We start from the raw sequence: 22,835 nt of genomic DNA on the forward strand, positions 1-22,835 counted from the left end.
AAAAGTTAAAAAAAAGTTTAAAATAATTAAAAAAAAAAATTTACAATCAGCCTGCAGCTTGAAAACAGGACATTCAATTTTGCCAGCATCCGGTTTCCGAACCCGTGGCTGTCAGCGGGCTCGAGAACCGACGCCAGCAAAATTGAGCGTCGGCTGTCAAAGCCGCCGACAGCCGCCGCTCCTGTCCAAAAAGAGGCGCTAGGGACGCACTAGTGTCCCTAGCACTTTTTACCGCGGGCCCTAATTTAAATATTTTGTTTTACTGTTTCGTGCGCACAGGACACTGGCCTGTGCGCTCGCCCGCTCACTTTACTGTATTGGCCTGTTTGTCGGTGGCTCTGTCGATGCCGATGCAAAGGGCTTGCCTGGATCAGCGGACTGAGCCTTCCGATGACGGTGCCGACGCTTTTCACGATGTTCTCCTTGGTCCTTCTCCGGAGTCAGTGAGGCAGAAGTCGACACCTTTGGAGTAGTCGGTGCCAGTTGGGCAGCACCGGGGTCCCACTGTTGGCGATAGGTCGATGACACTGGCTCAGATGATGTCGAAGCGGTCGATGGTGTTGGAGGCTTTGCCTGAAAAAAACTCCATCTTCTCTGAGCGGGCCTTTTGGGCACCTTTGGTGCAAGTTAGGATGTCATGGTAGGACCCCAAACATAACACACAAACCCTATGCGGGTTTGTGATGGACACTGTCCGAGGACAGTCGGGGTACCGACGAAAACCCGATGCCATGGCTTCATCAAAAATTTAGCCGTGGTGTGGTCGATGGCCAGTAGGCCCCGAAGGGAAAACTTGACGGGAATCAACCGCAAACGGGGGTAAAGTCTTACCTTTCGACCGCAAAGTACGGAATCGATAGGGGGACCCCTATGGGGTAGAATTTTTTGAAAATTTTGAAAGAAGTTCCATGAGGAAAATTCCTCTCAGGAATGTCTAGAGAGTTCCTTAACCCGCGTGGCTACTGCTGTGCGGGAAAAAAAAAAAAAAAAAAAAAAAAAAAAAAAAAAGAGACTGAAGGAGGACCCATGCTGGATGCAGGGTTAGTGCCATGCTGGGCATGCCCAGTAGGTGCCAGTCAAAGTTCTAGAAACTTTGACAAAAGTGTTCCGTGATTGGGCTCCATCCTGATGTCACCCATATGTGAGGACTACCATCCTGCTTGTCCTGTGAGAAAATGCCCTTCCCAAGAGATCCCTTCTTACACAGGCTGCATGGAATCGGTTTTTGGGCCAAGAAGTTGTTATCCACTAAAAGAAGTCATATAAGCTGACTGGCTGATGTGGCCTTTCTGACATGTAAATATCCCTTGTGCTGGGGATATAGCTGGTCTGAATCTAGCCCCCTAACAAAAGCCAAGATAATATAACAGAGTTTAATAGTAAACACAATGTGGAAAAATGTAATACAAAAAAGTAAGAATTACAAACACTGGATACATGCACACATAAAAAGATAAAAAGATTATACTGAAAAATAGATCCATTAGCTGCAGGTAAACACCTTTTGTTACAAGTTCACTAGTATGCAAGTGGAGCTGAGAAACTATTTGCTAAATTTTGCATTTAAAAGCCATAATTAACTTATCACGTCTACGTCTTTTAAAAGTGCCAGTTTTGCATAAAATAAGAGTATGATGTAAGCTCATTTATGCAATGGGATTAGCAGTTACTTTTATGACCAGGGCCAGCCCTAGGGATGGGCAACCTATGTCCCTGCACAAGGTGCTGCCATGCTCTATCCAGGCACCCTCTCTCAGATGGGACACTGTCTCTCAGCCAGGATAGTCTTCAGGAGGGTGCGGGACCCAGGACGAATCAGCTGCAGTGGGACCCTGGAAAGCAGACAGGAATTTATAGTGCTGGGAAAAGCTACAAGGGTGGTGCAAGGCCCCCGGCAGTCACCCCTATTCACCCCTCCCCCCCGGAACAGCTCTGCACTCAGCTATTTGTGCAGGTGAGCGGTGCATGGGAGAGAGAGGGAAGCCCAGACGGAGATGCTAAGAAAGTCCTTATCTTCAAAAGGCAGCCCTCGGCCTAGGCCAAACCCTGTTCATGACAAAAACTTCCAGTGAAAAATGGCTAAGTCTGTTTCCTTTCAAGGTATTTAAACAAAGCCTGTCTCAGTGAAATGCTAGTGCTCACTTTTATTGCAGTGTTAATATGTTCAGAGGAGTACACACAAATAGCAAACAAGTTTCTACTCCAATTAACGGTGGTGCGTTTTGGTTCAGTCTGGATCAGGTGTTAAATTGAAGCTAATATATTAACAAGGCTGGCTACCACTTTATGTTTCTCATTGCCACATACAGCCAAGTAACTTCTCCTGTTGGAGGGAATATATGTATGCTTGCATTGTACTATATCACATTTCCAAATGTTATGAATGTTTCTAATAATTGTAAAAGATGAATAAATATGGTAAATTAAAAAAAAAAAAGTTAATTTTAAAAAATACTTTCTAGTTCATTTGCTAAAGGAAATTCATTGTGAAATGCCCACTTTGCTTTTCTAATCAGCTGTTAACCAAAAACATATTATAATTCGGCAATATTGCAATTAGCTAATGAACTAAGTTTAAAGGTTGCAAGGTATTGGGGTGTGGGGGGGGGGGGATTATTATTATTTAACAAGTTTCTTTACAAAAAGAATCATGGTTCTGTGTTTTCTAGAAGATGCCAAACTGGACATTCAGTGTGTTTTGGAGGAGTACAGAGTGAACCTAGGCTGTCTGTTTTTTAGCTAAATACATTTATGTTATCTGAGCACTGTAATAGCACACAGGATGGGCCCCGGCCACTGCAATACCTGAGCAGTGAGAGAGAAAGGTCAAGGTGCTTTACACCTGTATAAAATCCAAATTAGCCGATGTGTGATCACAGGATGATACAGGTTTAAGGTATTCTGTACACTTCTGAAGGGATTTTTATTGGGAACAAATCTGGATAAAAGCTTTATGGTACAGAGAGTGTCTTCATGGTTTCAAACACTATAAATGTGTTTCCCTCGAATCAGAGGCCAAGAGAGCTGCCCAGGGCTTTAGAAATGAGACTTTTTCTCTCATACCTGCCAATACTATCTTAATGGTTTTAACAAAGGTGTTGTCAACTGCAGGAGATAGAAAACTAGTTTTTGGCACTGCTGTAACAGAGAGTCTTTAGAAAGTGTAATACTGTTACGTAAACACAAATATTATTCTTGAAATACAAAAAGATTTTACTGTATGTAATCAAGTTGACCCAGCAAATCAGCACTGCTGGAGATGTTTTTGGTATCACTACACTGCTGCTGTAGGTGTCTAGTGTAACCACAGTGGATAGCGGCACACAGAGGAGCTTTTTAAAATGTAACTGAAAAAATACAGGGAGTAATAGGGGAAAGGGGGTTTCTGTTGCACCGCACAGAGCTACATGTTGAGGAAGAGAGATGCAAAAATCTGGCTCATGGCAGGTTATTATTGTTCTTTTTCCTTAAGAAACCCGGATGAGCAGCACAGACCTCGGGACAGAGACTATGCAAACACCAGAAAAGGTTACATCTGCCAAGCACAGCAGCTTTCAGGTATGTAGATCCCTCCCTGTGCAGGTGCTAAGCACACACCGTAAAGGTCTGTAATTACTCTTTGGATGGGCATAGAGTGCCACACAGTGCTACTGCCCATGCACAACAGCAAGTCTCGTTTGGGCCACAGTGTTTTTATCTGTGCCATTCTGCTTCTGTAAATGCAAACGATCATCCGTTTCCTAGGAAAACAATTCAGAACCAAAAAATGTGTCTGGAACCCCCTTCCCTGCAGCAAACCATTCTCCAAAGCATCACTCCATTAGTGGTGCCTGCTCCATGGAAGGAGTCTTCACATGTCTGGAACTGCAGCTCAGTCAGAATTCTCAGTTCTCCAGCCTTCATGAAAATGGCCACAGAGTTAGCATTAAAAAAGAAAAAAAAAAAGGAATATCCATATTGTTTGCTATTGTACAATCTGTGGCATTTCACTCCAGGCTTTGTGCTTTTTCTTGGCCAGGGACATCCAGGGGGGTTCAGCAGAACTGTTCTGTGTCACCGGCAGGCTTGAGGATTGCCTCTCTTCCCTTTCATTAACAGGAGCCGGATTCACTTCAGGAGACCCTTGTCCAACTGTGGCCGCTGAAACCCCAAAACATTTCATTGTCACTGCTCCATAATCTTTATTCTTTTTTTCATACACTTATGCATACACTGTATTCAAGTTCACAGACTAACTGAAATAAAAAAAATACTCAGACAGCAGATATAGCCTTGCTGACTTGCTTGAAAACCACAATTTGAAGCATGCAAGGTACTAAATCACTGCTGGTCACACACCAGGCATTACAAACCTTTATAAGAGAGCCAGATGGGGGTCCCAGGGAGCCAAATGCTGGGGTCCATGATTTATAACCATGCATGCCACATCTATAGAGATGATGGGTAAGTTTCCTTTCACAACTGGAGCTTCTACGTAAAATCCTCAACTTCAAAATGAGGGAGGAACTTCACTTAAATCCAACCCAAGACTAGAAAGGGCAGGTTAGTAGGGGATCTGGACAGGTTGCCTAACTATGGTTTAAAGTAAGATGGGTTTATGATTCAAGTACCTGGTCAAATAACCTGAAGTACCTCAACTGACGATGATGTTTGTCATTTGTTAACCAGATGCTGGGAACAAATGCTGGAATGTCATTCAGCAGGAACCCTAAATTCCTCCAGGATTTACTTCTACCTTTCCCTCTCCCCTCTAGAATTTGTTTTGGGGAGACTAAGAGTACATGGTGAATCCATTTCTTCTCTAACACGTGCACATCCAACCATCCCACCTCGATGCAGCTCTCTTACCCTCCTCCACTACCTGCCTCCGCTACCTGCCTCCTTTCTATCCACCCAACCACCTGCCCAATGAAGCAGAGAGGGTCTGCAGCTGAGCAGGGCAATCTACTTTCACCCCCACCCACAAAGGAGAGAAAAGCCAGAACGTAGAGGAGCCAGCTGCTCTGCCGCCACCTAAAGAGAAAGCAGTCGAAAAGGTAAACCGAAGGAGAGAGAAACCCCCCCCCCCGAGATAAGCCACCTGCTCCATTAATCTGGGGAGAGAAGCCCCTAATAATCTATGTGCCCCACTTCTGCCACAGGAGAGAGGAGCCCAGGAAACAACGCACCTGTCCCAGCCCTGCCATAGGAGAGAGGAGCCCAAGATGTAAGGAGAGAGAAACTCGAGAAGTAAGTCACCCGCCCCAGCACCGCCAAAGAAGAGAGAAGTCCAAAATGTAAACCAAGTGCCCCAGCATTTCCAAAGAAGAGAGGAGCCTGCAAACCCAACCACTATGGAAGAAGAAAGGATCCAGCCCCACTGATGCTGAAGGAAAGAGCCAGAAGAGAAATTCATCTGCCCTACTGCCACAGAAACTTTCTACATTTCCATAGCTTGTAATCCTTTCAGTGGATAAAATTAGTTAATTAAGGGGATGGAATAATTAAATTATTACATTTAGCAAAACAAAGCAGAGTGCGGGGCTCAAAGCTGAAGTGAAGCTATTAGGGCAGGGGTGGCCAACTCTGGTCCTCAAGAGCCACAAACAGGCCTGGTTTTCAAAATATCCTCAATGAATATGTATGATATCTATTTGCATATACTGCCTCTATTGTATGCAAATGGATCTCATGCATATTTCATTGTGGGTATCCTGAAAACCAGGCCTGTTTGTGACTCTTGAGAACCAGAGTGCTTAGGGTGTGCTCAGTGTGGTAAAGGTTGAGAACTAATGTTTAGTGCAAGGAATTCATTCAGCTGCTGCAAAGATTCTCATTTTAACTTTTATATGCAGCATTAAAAAAAAAATTCAAAATTTTATCTCATCTATATATTCAAATAACAACACATACTCATGAACTGCTCTATTACAATGAATCTATTACATAGAAAGAATACTTGAAAACTGTTTTGTTTTAATCTGAACATATGATATTTTAATTTAACAAGATGTTAGGAAGAAGTGGAATGGACTAAGATACAGACTTCCTGGAACCGATGTGCACTGTATTTTTATTGTTGATTATATCCAAAGGAGACGGTCAGTATAATAAAAGGAGGGATCCCAGTTCAAATCAAATGAACAAGCTTTCCTAAGTTAGTTTTAAAAAAAATCAGCCAACAATGAAAAAATTAAAAACCCCACAAATTCGTAACAGGCACACATCTTACCGTGGGCATCGTGTTCTCAAAACGTACGACAGGGCTACTAATCCTAAATGCCACCAAAAACGCCCAGCTGAGATGAAATAAAAAGCATCAAATAACAAAGACGCTCCGAATCAGTCCACAGAGGGCCCAGCAGTGTCAGGGAGGAAACAATATTAGAACAAGGGCCCTCACGCTGGATGGACCTTCCTGCAGAGAGGCGCGCGTGACGAGGGTTTCAATCGCACTTCTGTTGCACTCTTTGAAAAGGACTAAGCAGGCGACGCAAGTTACATTCTCTGTTAAATCTGCAGACTTTTTTTTAAGTAGATTCCTTGTGGCACAGATTCCTTTGAACAAAAACTTGGATGAGTGGGGGTGTTCTTTAATTGTCTGGGTGCTCTTTTTTTTTTTTTTTTTTTTTTTTATTACACAGGGGTGAGGGTTTTTTTTATTTTTATTTTTTGCAGAGCACGGTATATAATTAACAGCACATCACACATTTTGGGGCTGGTGTAATAAGCCACACTGACTCTAGCATGGGTTTTAATCTTCCACACTAGAACAGCCCCAGTATGTAATGGGGTTTTTGGGGCGCTAAAACCTGGGCTACAATCAGGCCGTTTTGGACTCCCAATGTAATACGGGGATTAGCGTGTCCAAAATGCATGTCCAGTCTAGCGCATAACTAACAGCACTCATCACATGTAAAGTACATATAGATGAGGCTATTAGCTAATCCTCGCGATTCAAAATATTTCCTGTACAGCCACTGTGCCCATTGCAATGCGGCAAATTTTACACCAGCCCAGAGCTGGCATAAAGGACTCATTGGAAAAAAATCCAAATTCTTGCTTTCTGTGATTCCTCCTACTAGTATCAGCACAATACTAGGAAGGAGGAACCAGAGAAAGTAGAATCATTTAAAAAAAAACAAACAAAAAAACATTTCCAGGCGCCCAATATACACGGTCCGGGTTGTGTATATTGTGGGTGTATATTGTGCTGGTAGCGGGAGAAAACGGATGCTCGTATTGAGAGTCCTTTTCCTAACCCACACTGACAGCCACCTTTCCTGGGTGCCCGAAGCCGAGAAGGCCCTAGGGACGCACAATTTCCCCTAGCGCCTTTTTCCTGTGGCAGCTCATTTTAATATTAAATCGCGCGCCTGGGAGAGGTGGATCGGCGCGAGTTAGGAGAGCGGATGCTGAATCATGAGCGCCTGTTTTACGCATGCCGTTAGTGCTGCGGCCTGAATCCGTACTAAGGTCAGTGCACCTAGATATAAATCTTATGTTAATGAGCTATTAGGCGTTACCCAGCAATGCAGGGAGGTGTGCTAAATGGCAGAATGTTCTGCGTACCTATCCCTAACACCAGCAGAATTACAGGAGGAGGAGGGAAAGAGATAGGTACGTGCAGCCTATAGCTTAGCCCTGGTAAAACCAGAGTGTTTGTCGACAAAGGAAGGGGATCTGAGCAGCTCTTACAAGTCCCTGACTTGCCCCCAACCCCTCCAAACTTTGTCGATCAGGAGGATATCACTCATCCCCCTCCCTTGCACACCCACAGTAAGATTTATTCACCACTCCAAGAATACCACCACATCTGCGATGCCCCCTTGCCCCCCCGCCCCCCAACACCTCCTCAAAATTGCTCAGGAAGGGGTTCACACTACTGCCCACCATTTCTCCGGGGAACCCTTCCAAGGCTGGGGGCAATGAAAGGGTGAGGGGGAGAAGCTGCCGCCATTTCTCCCGGGCACCCCTTCCCGAGTGGGAGCAGTGCAAGAGGGAGGGGGTGCCCAGGAGCCACCGCAGTGACACCACAACGGCAGAGACATACCCGGCCCGCTTCTTCTGCCGGGTCCTGGAGGTGCTGCTGTCAATCTTGCAAGCTCCACCCATGTTATCATGGTGACAGAAAACGAGTGGGTAAGAGCCCAAGAGCACCTGTACACCGAGGGATCTTTGCACTGCATGAAAGCATTGTTCTCAGGGCTGGTGGGGTATTTGACGCCCTAGGCGAATCTTCGGTCATGCACCCCCCCTCCCCTAACTTAAATACTGGGGGCAGCTCCTGCACAGCATGCCCTTCCTTTGGCAGTATTGGCTTTCCCCCTCTGGGCCTTGTGCTGGTGGGATTTTGCCATCCCTCCAAATTTTGGCGCTCTAAGCAACTGCCTGGTTTGCTAAAATGGAAACACCAGCCCTGTTCTAGTGACTTATTAGTGCTGTCTTGTATTTGGACTTGTTAACAGAGACCTTTAGTCTTGCTAGTCTTCCGGGTAGCGTGGATTTTTTTTTTTCTTTTTGCTGACCCCCCCCAAAAACGTTTGCAATTCCTGACCTCATGGCTTTTTGCAGCATGATGAGCCCTGTGCCCGGAAGGGCTTTGAGACGGCAGTGCAGTGACAGTGCCGTTCTGCTCGCTGTTTACTCACATTGCTTTGCACAGGTTTTCTTTTACTGCGATTTTTTTTAAACTCGCGTCCAGTTTGCATCCTGTTAACTTACTGCATCTCACGATACCACAGGTTTTTTTTTTATGCATGAGTAAACAAAAACCCATGCAAAAAAAAAAAAAATCAGCCTATGTTTTACCACGGGTTTTATAACATCTGTCTCATTGAGCACTGATGGCCAAAGCAGATTGCGTGCCTGTTATGAATTTCTGCTTTTGTCACTATGGGCTGATTGTTTTGTTAATCTGATGAGATCTGGTTTTGCTATAGCTTTGGAAACGTTTTCATTCAGATACCAGTGAAATCCCTCCTCCTTTCATGATGAATCTTTGTTCCCTGGAACTCAGTTGAATATTGTTTTACTCTCCTGTTTCTTTCTCATTCTATCTCCCAGGAAGAGAACACTGAATCCTTGCCAATTGCTGATTTTTGTGTACTTAGCTCACAACTTTTCCTTGGTAGCTCCCAGCGTGTATTTATCTTGTTTGCTCTTCCACTTTTAAGTTTGCTCCTATTTTTTGTACAAATACTTCTCTGTGCTTCTCCGCTACCAAGCTCACTTGAGCTCTATTCTTTTACCTGTTGTGCTCGAAACAGGCAGTTCTGGCTGTGTCTTCTCCATCCTCAGAGGATCTGACCCAAGGCTCTTCCTCAGGACATTTTCACTGGCATTGCTAGATCTCTAAAACGAAATGCCAGTAAGAAACACACAAACATACATGACAAAGTAGATTTAAAAAGACACACAGTGCACACTAGAAACTATTTAAGGCCATCCAGCTGGCTCTATTGCAGCACTGTGAACTGCCCTGCAGAGAGACCTGGGTCTAATCCATAACAGGTCGGATCTGCTGGGATGGGGGGAGGCTGTTGAGGCAGCGTACACGGCCCTAGTCATGGTCCTTATGCAATGGCGACACCTAGTGGTCAAATTTAGTGCCAATGATTTCAGGGTTCTGGAAGGAGCTGAGGACTTACACTGCAATGTCTGGACTAGGTAAGTAGGGGCAGAATCCCTAGGTAGTTGCAAATAAAGTTTTATAGCACCTAGCCTTGGTTCTAAATGAGCTGGAAGCCCATATGAATAGAAAGAAACTGCCAGGACCCAAAAGAAAGAGAAACTTACTAGGAATCAGAAAGCGTAATTCATAGCAACATTTTAATAGCAGATGAAAGAGAAGCTGACCCACCCAGCCTGCCTGGCTATTCCTAGCACGCATACACTACTTTAGCTAAGGCTACATCCCAGCTGTCGGTTGTTCAGGCTTGACCATCTGCGTAATATCATTCCTTATCTGAGTCAGCTATGTTGTCTTCCCTCTTTGGGCAGATGAGCTGACAGGTCTCCATAGTAAAACCAGCACTCAGGTCCTTCCCTCAGCCATATCTTTTACCCCCACCTCTCAACCAGGCTTTTACCACTGCCCAAAGCATGCTTAATGTCTGCCAGAATGCAGCTTTGCGCACCTGTGCTGGTAAGTTACTTCGGGCAGCTCAGTAAGAGTATTTCCTCACCTTTCCTCTGAGCCATCTTCCCTCCCATTTCATAGCATGACCTCTTGGTCCTTGAATTTCATTGTCTGTAGAAAACTTCAACTTCCTGTACATTATTGCAGCCTTCTCTGCATTTGAATGTTCCTGTAATATCCCTTCTTTCCTGTCTTTCCTTCAGGGAACATATTCTGAGTATGTTAAGCCTCTCTATGTAGGGTTCATATGTTTTGCAAAGTCATGCACCATTTTAGTTGCAATGCTTCCCTGGTTTTGCTTCATAAAGTACCAACTGGTCTAATAACAGGGCGTCTGGCAGGCAGCGTACCGTCTCTCTGTCTGATTTTGTCACAGCTCTCTCCTCTACGGCCTGCTCTTTGGCAAGAGGATGTCCCTGGAAGCCTTTCTGCTTTAGCTTTGCCATGGAGACCCAAGCTGGTTCTGATGAAGCCACTGCCACAGGCACGTTCACAACCTTTTCTGTAATGCAAGTCAAACAAAAGGAACTAAAAATCAGTCAATTTATGAACTATAAAGCCATCAGGCCCAGATTCTGGCAAAGGCAGCTGCCTCCAGGGCCAAATGTTTGATAGGCGCTGGAGCCTCAGCACCACAAGGCCTGTAAGCCGGCGCACGCCCTCACGGGCCCTACGGGAGCATGGCTGCTGCAGGGTTCTGTGACTTTTGCTGTGGCGTGGCTGAAGAGTGCAGAGATGGCAGACCCAGATGGTGGGGGGAGAGGGATATCATTGATGATTTCTGAGATGGGGACTTACTCCTCCCTTCTCACGCCCTTTGATAATTTTTGGGGGTGGAACATCCCTTCCCCCCAAGGGCCTATGAGTGTCCAAATTTTAAAGCCAGTATGGAAATCTATGCTTATATGTAATGTCTACGTGTATTTATTCATATATGCATATTCTGAAGAGCTTATGAAAAATTAAAATTGATCAAGACTCATTAGCACACTGGAAATGTCATTACAGTGCATCTGGCAGTGTTTTAGACGTTCATTCTGAACACTTACCCTTGTTTTACCTTTAAGTTACCATTCATTGCTATAATTCCAGAAATGTCACAGATGGCGTTATATAAATAAAGAGAAAAGCCTAGAGCAAGAAGCCATTGATCTTTTGCCTGAGTCAGTATTACCTCAGGAATGGAAAATAAAAAAACCACCCTTCAAAATAAGGCAACCTCAGATGAAGCTTTTCACGCCACACTGATCAAACAAGCTGCACGAGGAGACAGTTCAGCAATTACTCTCCACATCCCTTTTCCAATTAGCATTACCTGCAGTTTTGCTAGAGTACGGCTTCTTTGGCAAATCCTCTGGGTTCATTTTCTGGGGAGGTTTTTCTTCCTGCACACCCGACTCCTTACTCAGAGGTTTTACGTCGGCTGGAAGGAAGTTTGATGGTTTGGCAGCACCTGGTGACTTCTGAATCTCTTTGGCTGGAAGAGAAGAAGGTGATGGGTATGTTATCGGGGGACCTGCTTTCTGAGAGTCGCTGAAGGTTTCCCCACTGTATTTTAGCAGAGAAGATGTCCTCCTCAGTCTGATGCCAAATGGGTTTTCAGGATTCTGTGCCTCAATTTCAGTCTGTTTCGGGGAAGGAAACTCACTATTTTCATTACTTTTATCATGAACATCTTCTTGGTTGCCATTTGCAGCTTCTGATCTGGCTCTCTCTTTATCACCACATTCATTCCCTGTTCCTTCAAACAGTTCCGGTTTGATGGCTAAGGCTACAAGATTTCTAGCTTGGATCTCTTCTTTGGAACTTGATCCTCCGGAGAGAGACCTTTGCCAAGCAGTGGTGATGGTGAACCTAACTGGTTTTGCAGTAGATTTCTGAGAACTTGCATTTTCCTCTATTCTCTTGTTGATTTTACTCCTTGTTGCCTGAGGATCAGGAATGTCTAGCTGCTCCTCACCACTGCTACCAGCAACAACATTAGAGCTTTCTACGTTAAGGTTGGGGATACTGGCAATGACTTTCTGTTCGGAGGACGAAGAGTCAGTACCAACATTTACAAATGCAGCCTCGCTGCTACCTTGCGGTAAAGACCTGTGCATTTCTCTTGCCAGAGGCGGCTCGTCGGATATTTTACTCATGACCAGCAATTGATTCAAATTCAAACCTCTCACATCTGAATCTGTTTGCAGGATTCCTTCTGGCTCTTCACATGCCTCTGACATTTGAGGTTGGGCAGCAGCGACTTCTTTGGTTGTTGGGCTGGCTTCAGGCACTTCAAGGTCTAACCCCTTATGCACTGTGCTTTTCATTTCAAGGGACGTCTCCAAGCTTGGCAGTTGGACCCGTAGAGCATCTGAAGAAGAGTGTGGCACAGATGTGGTTAAAGTCTTCTCGTTATCACAGGGCAAACACTCCTCTATCTCTTCGGCAGTCATCTTTGTGTCACATGGTTCTTCAGTTTGCTTCACAGATTTGGACAAGGGTATCAGTGCATCTTCTGCAGTAGAAAAACGTGCGCCTTCTTTTTCCTCAAAGAAGGTATTTAACAGCTTAGGAGCTATTTCTTCACTGTTAGCTTGACATTCAGCTTCATTTTCAGTCTCCAGAGATTCAGGAAGCTTAGCAATGTTTATATGTGTAGGCTGCTGACGTAGCTTATGGCCATTAGGAGACTGTTCAAGCTCCTCCTTCCTCTCCACTTCCTGATTCTCTTCATCACAATCTGCCTTCTGCATCTGCGTTAGGCTGCACTGGACATATGGTGGTGACAGTGGTTCGTTAATTTTATTGTTAGCATCTGCAGGACAAGCTTCCTCATGTAATAATGCATGATCAATCACAGGGGACACTGAATTCTGCAGGTTGCATGTAATATCAATGTTCTTAGTGAAGTCTGCTTTCTCTGTAGTCGCATTAATTTCTTGGTCATTAGTCTCTTCCACCTGGGCCATTGGACCTGAATTCAAACAAAAAAATGTCATATAAATTTGTAATCTGACTTCATACTAACATTAGCAAATACTTTCCAGATGACTTAGGGACCAATTTCCATTTCCACGCGGTTTTCCCATGAGGAAATTCCTGCAGGATTTACCAAACTGCAATACCTGAGTACCTTAGTTTAGTAAATCCCGCAGGAATTTTCCACATGTTGCCATGGTCAGGAAAATCAGTATTTCTGACCGAGGCAATGTGTAATTACATCGCTTCTCCCCATCCTGGCCTGGCTGATTTAAAGGGATCACAAGGCCCTGTAACAAGGGCCCTCAACCTGTAAAAGCTCTCTGGTGGTCTGCAGCTGTAGCCCTTGTCTCCCTCCCACCCAGTATATAAATAATGAAAATCAGTTACCTCGTTGAAACCTTGTCACTAGCCTTGAAGTCCCACCCCCTTTAAAAATCTCCAGATCCCCCTTCCAGTTGCCCCTTCCCAGCTTACCCTGTCAGTGTGGGAGTCTTCAGGGGGCAGGAGCATTCCCACTCACTCCTGTCCTGCCCGTGCCATCATTCAAAATGGCACCAGCAGACCCTCGGCTCCACTTTGCCCCTCATATGCAAGACAAAGGGGAGCCGCGGGTCAACTGGTGCCATTCTGAAAGATGGCGCCAGCAGGGCAAGAGCAAGTGGGAATTGCTCCTGCCTCCTGAAGAGATCCCCATGCTGATGGGGTGAGCTGGGGAAGGGGGTCCTGTGAGGACAAATGGAAGGGGGTCCAGAGATATTTAAAGGGGGTCAAGGCTTTAGCGGGGTTTACTGGTTGGGAGTGGGAGGGAGGCAAGGGACTGCACCTTGCTCCCATGGGCCACCAGGAAGGTTTTTTTTTGGGAGGGGAAGGTATGTTACAGGGCCTTATGGCCCCTTTAAATGCTGCCCAGGAGCACTGCCGGGCATCTTAGCCTGGCGATCCTGGAGGAATGTTAGCTGCACTTCTCGAGGTGTAACTAACTTTCTCACAGTAGCACAACCCGCAAAGTTGGTTTTTGTTTTTTTTTTTTACAAGCTTGCACTATTGGTTGGTACAGTAGTGAGCCGCTTTGCATATATTTGCATGCGATGCAGCTCAATACTTTTTCCTCACATTGCACCTGATTTATTTTTTTCACTGATCTGCAAAATCACCAAATAACTCGGGGGTATCGGGAAACAAAATCCGTTACTGGCTGATTCTGAGAGTTAGTAAAAGTGGGCCCCTTAGTGCCATTGTGAATAACCACAAAGATTTTTTAGAACACCCAAGGACAGCAATTTTCAAAGCCATTTCCGCAGTAAAACATGGGCATTTTGAAAACTTGTCACATTAAATGCGGGTGAAAATCCCACACTTTCACCTGCAGCAGGAGGCAGGCATTCTTGGGGGTGGGGGTTGGAACTGCGCGACTGCATTTTCAAAAGGATGCAGATATTTTTAGTCAGCGAAATTGCCTGCAGCAGATGTAAATGCGTGCAGGTCGGGTTCCATAGGCAATTTTCCAAGTGAAAGCAAGCGCAGACGTCAACTCTGAAAGATGGCGCAAAGTCCACAGGTAGAAAGCACCCATGCATTTTTGCAGATATGCGGCTAGTCTGAAAATTACTCCCTCAATCAACTAAAAGGAAATGTGTGGTCATCATATATAAAATACCTAGGGTACCTAAAAGTACCGTAAGCACTTTGAAGTTTCTGAATGGTGAAATATAAATAAAAAAATAAAAAACAGTATGCAGGCTGGTTATTTTATTCTATTTCTTTTTAAACCAAGATTGAATTGCCTGGTTAAAAAAACAAAACAAAACAAACCTATATTGCTTTCTGTTTGCTCAAATCGGAGCAGCACACAACCACACACACTGTGCCTGGGTAATCCAACCAGTTCCTTCACTCCCACCATTCTCACAGCTAGCAAAAAAATACTTTGGAGAATACATTTTGGGTGATTCAATCAAAATTTGGCTGCTAGGTTTTTTTTTCAATTTGTACTTCCACCTCACCTTCTGGATTACAAAACATGAATTCCTGTTGGCTGAACAGCAAGGCTAAGGAGAGAGGCACTGAGAGAGTGCACATGTGGTGGACCGAAACAGAGAAAGGAGGCCCCAGACCTTAAAACTGACTGACCAGGAAAATAAAACCTCAAAAATTAAAGATGAGAAAAATCAATACATGGAATACAATGCAGAAACATTTGGGGGTGAGCAACGACGTTTGGGATCATTTTAGATATGCACTGCCACTTTACTACATGAATATTATGATTCTGAAGACTGCATGATCCTTCCTTATTCAGGAGTAAACCAGTGGATTTCTCTGCTTCATAATATCTTACTATCTTCACAGCTTTCATCAGGCTGATCCGCGTGGAGGGGCTGTATTGCGCTGTTGTCATCATCTAATGACACTGAAACACTCAACACATTTTCTTCTGGCTCTTGCCCCTAAAAAAAAAAAATAATTTTTTTTTTAAATCAATGAACTACAACTATATTTCAAACTGCACAACACCGTATAGTCTTCTTTCCAATATTCTTGAGCAGGGATACCCAACTCCGATCCTCAAGAATCACAAACCGGCCTGGTTTTCAGGATATCCCCAATGAGACAGAATTGCATACAATGGAGGCAGAGCATGCATCTCTCTCTCTCTCTCATGCATGTTCATTGTGGATATCTTGAAAACCTGGCCAGTTTGTGGCTCCTGAGGACCAGGTTGGCCACCCTTGTTTCACAGCAATATTTTTCAGTTTACTCAGCATTTAAGGTTATCAATGTTACAATTCAACGATACTGTTTATGATTCTCAGAAAACAATCAGCTAATGCCACTGCCAAGTTTTTCTTTCCATGGCTTTCTTACCATTTCAGCAGTAGCCAGCATCTAGCTTTAAATACAACCGATGAGGCTTGCATTTCACTGAAAAGATCATGGCAGTTTACCAAGTGTAGAGATCCTGTTGGATTCTAACCAGGAACCATACAGAATATACCATATTTTGTCCCCACACAAATAGAATCGGTGTAGGTAAGGTAACTCCCTCATGGGAGAGTGCATATGGTGAGCTCCTCTGATATAAATACTCAGACCACCATCTTATGTTGTGGATTTTGTTTCTTTTTCAGAAGCAGCATGCCATGGCTGTCCCAATTTTTTTTCTGTTTAACTTTTAATGCCTCCATGGAGCCTCTTATTATGGATGTGGGAGTTTCTGTCCACCCTCCTTATCCCTGATAAATTGAGTTCTGAGTACCCATTAATTAGGGAGAGGCGGCTTCACTAAGGAACCTGAGGTTCATCTATATCTAGAAAAGGGATGACTTTCAGCCATCCAGAAGAGGAGAAAGGAGTTGTGATGGACTCCGAATAGGGCCCATGAACTTCTACTGAAGATTTTGGGAGAAGAGGAGTAACAACGCTATCAATCTGATACTTTGAGGAGAAAACAACATGGAGAGGTAGGAGTTAAATGACTGTGTAACTGCAGAGACATCTAAATTAGATTTCATCTTTGATATTTCACTTACATTTGGAAGAGAATCACTAAACTTACCTATGCCAATGGAATGGGGAAAGCGTCAAATTAAAGACTGAATCAATTGGATTTACCATCTTAAACTTTGACAAGAGTTTGAGAAGTCACAAATTTACGTGGAAGCATGTGTAACACTGATAAGTGATATAGACAGCTCTAAAGATTATCATCATGTCACAGTAAATCAGTAAAAACAATATTGGAAACCACAAGTCAGCTTCCAGTGTGCTTTTTGCTGCTTAGTGACTTTAATGCTCATCAGTGCTGTTATCACTGCTGTTTGCAGTGTAAGTGGCCTTGAAAGTTATCCCCTCACTCAGACAATCCTGACTGCTCAGATCTTATAATGCTAGGGGGGATGTGGAGTAAAACTGCTTTGAGATATGGCCTCTGGATCCACTATCCAGGATAAACTAGCTCAGGGGCTACACAAGTATGCAAAGCTGTCAGGGCACAAAGTGGCCTTGAACAGGACTAGGTGAGGGCTACTGCCCTGCATGTGAAGCCACATAATAGCTTAAACCAATGCAGCCTCAGACCATTGTTAGCCTGGGACATGGATCGGCAGCTGGGAAAGGCCCAAGGCTGCACCGTGGAGCTGGAAGATGAAGCTCTGCTACGGCGAGGGATATCTGAATTCTGGACCGAAATACCATTAAAGTAACCTGGTAGGCCCAGGCCCAGACTAACATCATGGTGAGTAAAGGAGTGCTGGGCCTGGTTTGGCACTGTTTGTAAAGAAACCTGTGTCTTGTAAATAAGCCCTTGCAGTCAAAGCTTAAAAGGAGAACTGTGTCTGTGTCTAGGAGAAAATAGGTTAATCCAACTTGGTGATTCATGGTCAAAAAACTTTATTTGACATAAAATTAAATAATTTCTCCAGGCCCCATTGGCTGTCAGAGCAAAAATCATTTTTAAAACAGAAGTTTGCAAGCCAACACATGTCCACTTCCAAAAACTGAAAAAGAACAGTTTCCTGTGTGTTTGGGGCACAAAGTGGCCTTGAACAGGACTAGGTGAGGGCTACTGCCCTGCATGTGAAGCCACATAATAGCTTCACATAATAGCAGAACTTTAATAGAATTAAAGTTCTGTTCTAATGCAAAAATCATTCCAGATGTATCGTTGAGAATATCCCAGTATTTTAATGAAACAAACACCAAGATAAGTGTCTCTAGCGCAGTTTAAGAACCAGCAAGCTCCTTCCTTCCAATTAAAAAGTAACAAAAGGACTGCATGGAGGCCTTAACTCAATATTTAAGTCAGAGGACAGTCAAGACATGCTGCCTCTGCAAAAGAGAACAAGGAATCCACACACTAAGATGGTGGTCTGGCTTTTTATATCAGAGGAACTTACCAATTACCAGCTCCCACATGGGGGAACTAAACACCCACAAGATTGCTATTATTTCTCCTCCCAACACTAATGGTACTTTCTGACTGAATTCTAGTAGGGAGCTGCCAGGATCCCTATATGTCCAAACCTTTTTTAAACCCAGCTACACCAACGGCTTTTACCACATCCTCTGCCTACATATTTCAGGTATAGGCAAAAGCTTTGTACATCTCTCCCATCACAAATGTGCTGGACATTAATCAGTTTTAAGAGTGCATACCAGAATTACTGAAGGACTTATTAACTCATTGGTTCGGGTGGAAAGAAAAAGGTTGAGTGCAGTTCACTGGCAGCAGCAGCTTCAAAGACGATTAGTTTGACTCAAATTGTTCCTTGTGGGGCACAATGTAATGGTTCATAGTGACAGCAATGCAGGACCTCGGTATGGCACAAGGAGGCATAGGGCAGAGCTTCGGGAGACCTTGTGCGGACCAACATTAACCATCCCAGGTTCTAGAAGTTGGACACATTCCAATGCATGCAGGCCGAAGGAAAAGCACTAGATAACAATTGCATTTTGCGGTGTGTGAGGCCAGGCTTGACTTGTATGATGAGGAACTGCCAGGGGGGGCTTTGTAGTACAAGACTTTCGACATAAGACCGACGTGTTAAGCGAAAGGAAACCCATTCCTGAATTGGAAAGCACGATTCACACTCGTCTGTCTTTTTCACTTTGCTGCACTGGGATGTCACACAAAACTCTTGGGTCCCAAAAGCTGGCAGATCCTCAGAAGGAGGAGAGGATATTACGCAGCGAGTACTGAAACGAGTTAAGTCTAAACACCAAGCAGCGAGAGCCTCACATACTCGGAGGGGAGAAAAAGAAAGATTTCCCAAATGAAATAACTTCTCGATGGAGCTGGCGGAGGCAGACCGGAAGGCACAGGGCAAAGAAAGGAAAATGGGAGGGGTAACCAAGACATCAGGTAGGGTCTGCAATATTGCAGCAGGGAGGGAAAACGGGTGGACTGCATGGGTCTGCACGTTTCAATGCACAATAATTTTACTGCTTTAAAGGCATTCTTCACACGTAGTGCCCAATTTTCTCTGCCTCTTGTTGTTTCCTTGTTTAATTGCCTACAGTATTACAAAATAAATGTTTTGGGTTTTTTTAGGCTGAAAGATGCGGTACCACATAAGCTGGGATATACCAGCTCTCAGAGTTGTCAATTACCACCAAGGCCCACCCAGCTGATGTTGGTTTTGGCACTAAAACATAAGCCCAAGTGCACCATGAACAGACAACTCCAAGAGCTCAACTGACGTTTTTCAGCTGACGCTCATTCGCATTTTAATATTACACTGAAAAGGGTATCCAAACACTATAAGGAGAGAATAGTGCAGAATTCTTTCAGAGGACGTGAATGAAGAAGACGTGAATGAAGAGTGGGTGGCTCGCGGGAATGATGGCTACTACCTGGAGATAATACCCTTATTCAATAAACATACACACGGTTAATGCGACTCCAACATTGCTCTAAGACTCCAACATTGCTCTAAGCTTCAATGGCAAGAGGAAATGTGGAAATAAAGATTTGCATTCACAAAAAAGCGGGGAGTAGTTTGCTTGTTATGGCAGTTACTACCCCAAACCAAATAAGCCTGATGCTTCACTTTCAATGCATATCCAGCATAGCTCTCTGCTTCAACGGCAGGGGAGAAAGACTGATACTTCACGCATATCCAGTATAGCTCTCTGCTTCAACGGCAGGGGGAATGAAGAAAAGTGGATCTTTATACAGACAACAACCAACAAGGACTGAATTACATAGTCTGGGTAAACAAATAAGCATGGGTGTAGCTTGCTTATTGTGGCGGTTACGACCCCTAACTAATTAATCTAGATATTTCACTTAAATGCAGTTCCAACACTGCTCTCTACATTAATGGTGGGGGTGGAAGGGAAATAGAACCAAAAGGTTACTAAGAGCCAAGAGTAACAGATAAGTATAAGAAAAAAAAAAGTGCGAAGCTTGCTGGGCAGACTGGATGGGCCCATTTGGTCTTCTTCTGCCGTCATTTTATTGTTTCTAAGTTCTAGCAGCTGTATTAGTCTCGGAGAAAGCTGTAATCTTAGTAGGGCTCTTTGATTGATCCAGCATAAAAAGAGGCTGTAGTATATGGGCTTTTCAGATCATCCAGGTCTTTTCTTCAAATCTGACTGTCACATCTGTAAACAAGACGTAATATTCTTAGAAAGCTCAAGCTCTGCAACATCTTTTTATGTTGGTCCAGTAATTTGATTGTAATCTGCTTTGAGACCATCCAAGGCAAAAAGCAGAATATCAAAACGTTTGTGAATATGTAACCCTTTCTTTGGGCGACTCCTGGAATACCAGGGCACACACACACACAAAAAAGTCCCCAGGGCCAGCCAAGTATCCCGGACCTCACAATTTCCTCTCCACTTGCTCCACACCATTCTCCACTGGCCACAGGTGGCCAGGGTCCGTTCCAGTGAGGCTCCACCTCTGGGGAACCTGCACAGTCTCTGTTAACTATCCAATCGCTCCTTCAACAGTGCTCACTTGGGGGTAGTTCTCAGCAGGCTGGATCTCAGTCAGAAGAAAAAAAAAAAAAAAAAAGAAGGTAGAGACCTGGAGTGATTTCAGCTAAAACTTTACCGTAACTTAAAAAATAGCAAAAATCATGAGGATGCAGAGCAAAATGAAAACTCCAAGCGTCACAAACCCCTTCTCCATCTTTAACCTCTGAGTCAATGTCCAAGGTCCCTTCCTGGGGATTGAAAAGGAAAAAAAACCATCTCCAAATAGTGGAAAAATATCTCCCTCCTTCTCACAAGCAACACACTCCTGGCACACTACTGACCCCCCCACTTTCAGTGGGTGCAGGACAAAGCATTACTCGGACAACTGCAGATTTCAGCTGGGAGCAAAACCAGACGCTAATCCCACTCCCCTTAGACAAGAGGGTGAAAGCCCTCCCGGAAGGGGAGCAGGTCCAAACAGAACCACTGCTCCTACAAGACAAAAAAATCCTCTCTTCTCACCAAGGCAGTACCCTTCAAGTCTGGGAAGGGTTACTGTCCTTGCTTATCCCAATGGTGCAGGCTGAGGGGGCCTACTGAACAGCTCTCCTTCTCCCAAAAAGAAACTACATCCAACCACAACTGCTCAAGCTCAGACAAGGGTTTTATAACCTGAACTGCACCAATCCCAGCACCCAGGGCGGGAAAAAGAAAAACTTAGGGATGGTTTCCAAAGATGGTGCGGATGCCCTACGGTTAACCAGGGAAATCTAGTAAAGAGAACAAAGGATCCCAAATACATAAATAAATAAACAAAAAAACAAACAAATAAATAAAATGTAGCATAACCTATTAAGATTGCTGGGAGAAAACAATCCTGTTTCTTCCTTATGTCATTAATTGAAAGAAAATCCACAAAATTATTTTGTAAAGATGCTACCTACACAAAGCTATCAAACATCAGCCCTTCCTTGGGCAGAGAGGCTACGCTCAGGCTGTGAATCCTAGACGCAAGTCCACTGCCTGAAGAAGGTGTCTTAGGAGACCCAAAAGCTTGCAGCCTGTGCAAAGGTATCATCACCGTCCAATTACTAGTTGGTTTTCTTTTAATTGATTTTCGTTTGGTTGATTGCTCCCTTTTTAGCTTCTTTATATTTTGAGTAATGGAGTTAAGAATAATAATAAGTAGAGAGAAAAGGGCATACTGTGTCGACACCAACTCAATATGTCAGTCTACAGAGACTGCCCTCCCCGCGCACTCAGCGATATATTCTGAGACGGGCGGTCATGAAGGCCGCCTAAATCTGCTTCATTTGATGGCCAGGAGAAGCACCGACAAGCGTAAGATGACAATGCACTGCGTAATCTGCACACGTAAACGTGTCCTTCCCGTGTGTTACACTTACAGGACTCTGTTTGCTTTGGCCTGCAAGGCTTCTCAGTTTTCGTGGATTTAATGCAATCCTGTGTCTTGCTGCTGAACTATCCAAGCAAGCCAAAGGACTGGCAGGGCTACTGAAATCAACAGGAAGCTCACTGCTGGCCGGTGAGGCAGAAGACACAACAGCCATGGAAGACAGAGGGCTAACGGGTCTAGAGGATGCTTCTGATGACACCTGCAGGGGGACAGAATAGAAATACAACAAGGTGCATTATTACATTTTTTTTTTTTAAGGGAAGCTCTGTTTTCAACTTTATTTAAAACAATTTTTATTCTGCTGTTCACAAACAGTATGGACCAGGGGAATGCATTCATGTTTCAACTCATTCCTCATGTATTAAATCTTGTTTATCAGACATGGGGTATAATAGAAAGCAAACTAAACACAATCCAGTCCCAACAACTCTATTATTAGATAAACATCTGAGGCCCTGTGAAGTGTTTATTATTTGTTCATTACAACATGGCCTCCTTTCATAAAATTGCTTGTATGTCTCATTACAAATCACTTACATTGGTGAGAAAAACAACCTTAGGAAGACACAGTAGGTCTCACTTTGCAGTGCAAGTTTTGTAAAAGACACTTCTCCCTCCATCCCGTATCCGTCAGCTTTTCTGTTTTTCCACATAGTAAAAACTATTTTGAGCAGATCAAAAGTAAATAGATTTGAAATATATAAAGATTTAAGAATTATATTTGAAAATCAAGGGACTTTTAGCTAGACAGTTGGGCTTACATAACATACATTGTTTCTACACTGGGTAAACAGGTTTTGCATCTTCTAATTCTGACCACAAGGGAACGAATTATATTATACTTTAACAGGGGACCTCGTGACATTCTAAAATTTGTGGCCTTCAATATTAAAGCCACATCTTGTATAG

General features: G+C 44.0%; 1 protein-coding gene across 8 annotated transcripts in view; it reads right to left on the reverse strand.

Annotated features, from left to right (window-relative positions):
• Nucleotides 1–1,352: 1,352 nt before the first annotated feature.
• The window catches only part of KIAA1210 (KIAA1210 ortholog), a 228,882-nt gene continuing 207,399 nt past the window's right edge, over nucleotides 1,353–22,835 (reverse strand). For 6 of the 8 annotated variants that reach the window (XM_029607596.1, XM_029607593.1, XM_029607595.1 and 3 more), the window contains 6 exons: nucleotides 21,916–22,125; nucleotides 15,426–15,534; nucleotides 11,436–13,079; nucleotides 10,471–10,622; nucleotides 9,231–9,333; nucleotides 1,353–4,140 (listed from right to left, as the gene is read on the reverse strand). In XM_029607596.1, coding sequence (XP_029463456.1) covers nucleotides 3,965–4,140; nucleotides 9,231–9,333; nucleotides 10,471–10,622; nucleotides 11,436–13,079; nucleotides 15,426–15,534; nucleotides 21,916–22,125 — 2,394 coding nt within the window. In that variant the 3' untranslated portion in view covers nucleotides 1,353–3,964. The remainder of the gene's footprint in view (nucleotides 4,141–9,230; nucleotides 9,334–10,470; nucleotides 10,623–11,435; nucleotides 13,080–15,425; nucleotides 15,535–21,915; nucleotides 22,126–22,835) is intronic. The other 2 variants (XM_029607598.1, XM_029607599.1) reach the window with 2 other exon arrangements.

The sequence above is a fragment of the Rhinatrema bivittatum genome, chromosome 6 (genome assembly GCF_901001135.1).
Source record: "Rhinatrema bivittatum chromosome 6, aRhiBiv1.1, whole genome shotgun sequence".
Taxonomy (NCBI): domain Eukaryota; kingdom Metazoa; phylum Chordata; class Amphibia; order Gymnophiona; family Rhinatrematidae; genus Rhinatrema; species Rhinatrema bivittatum.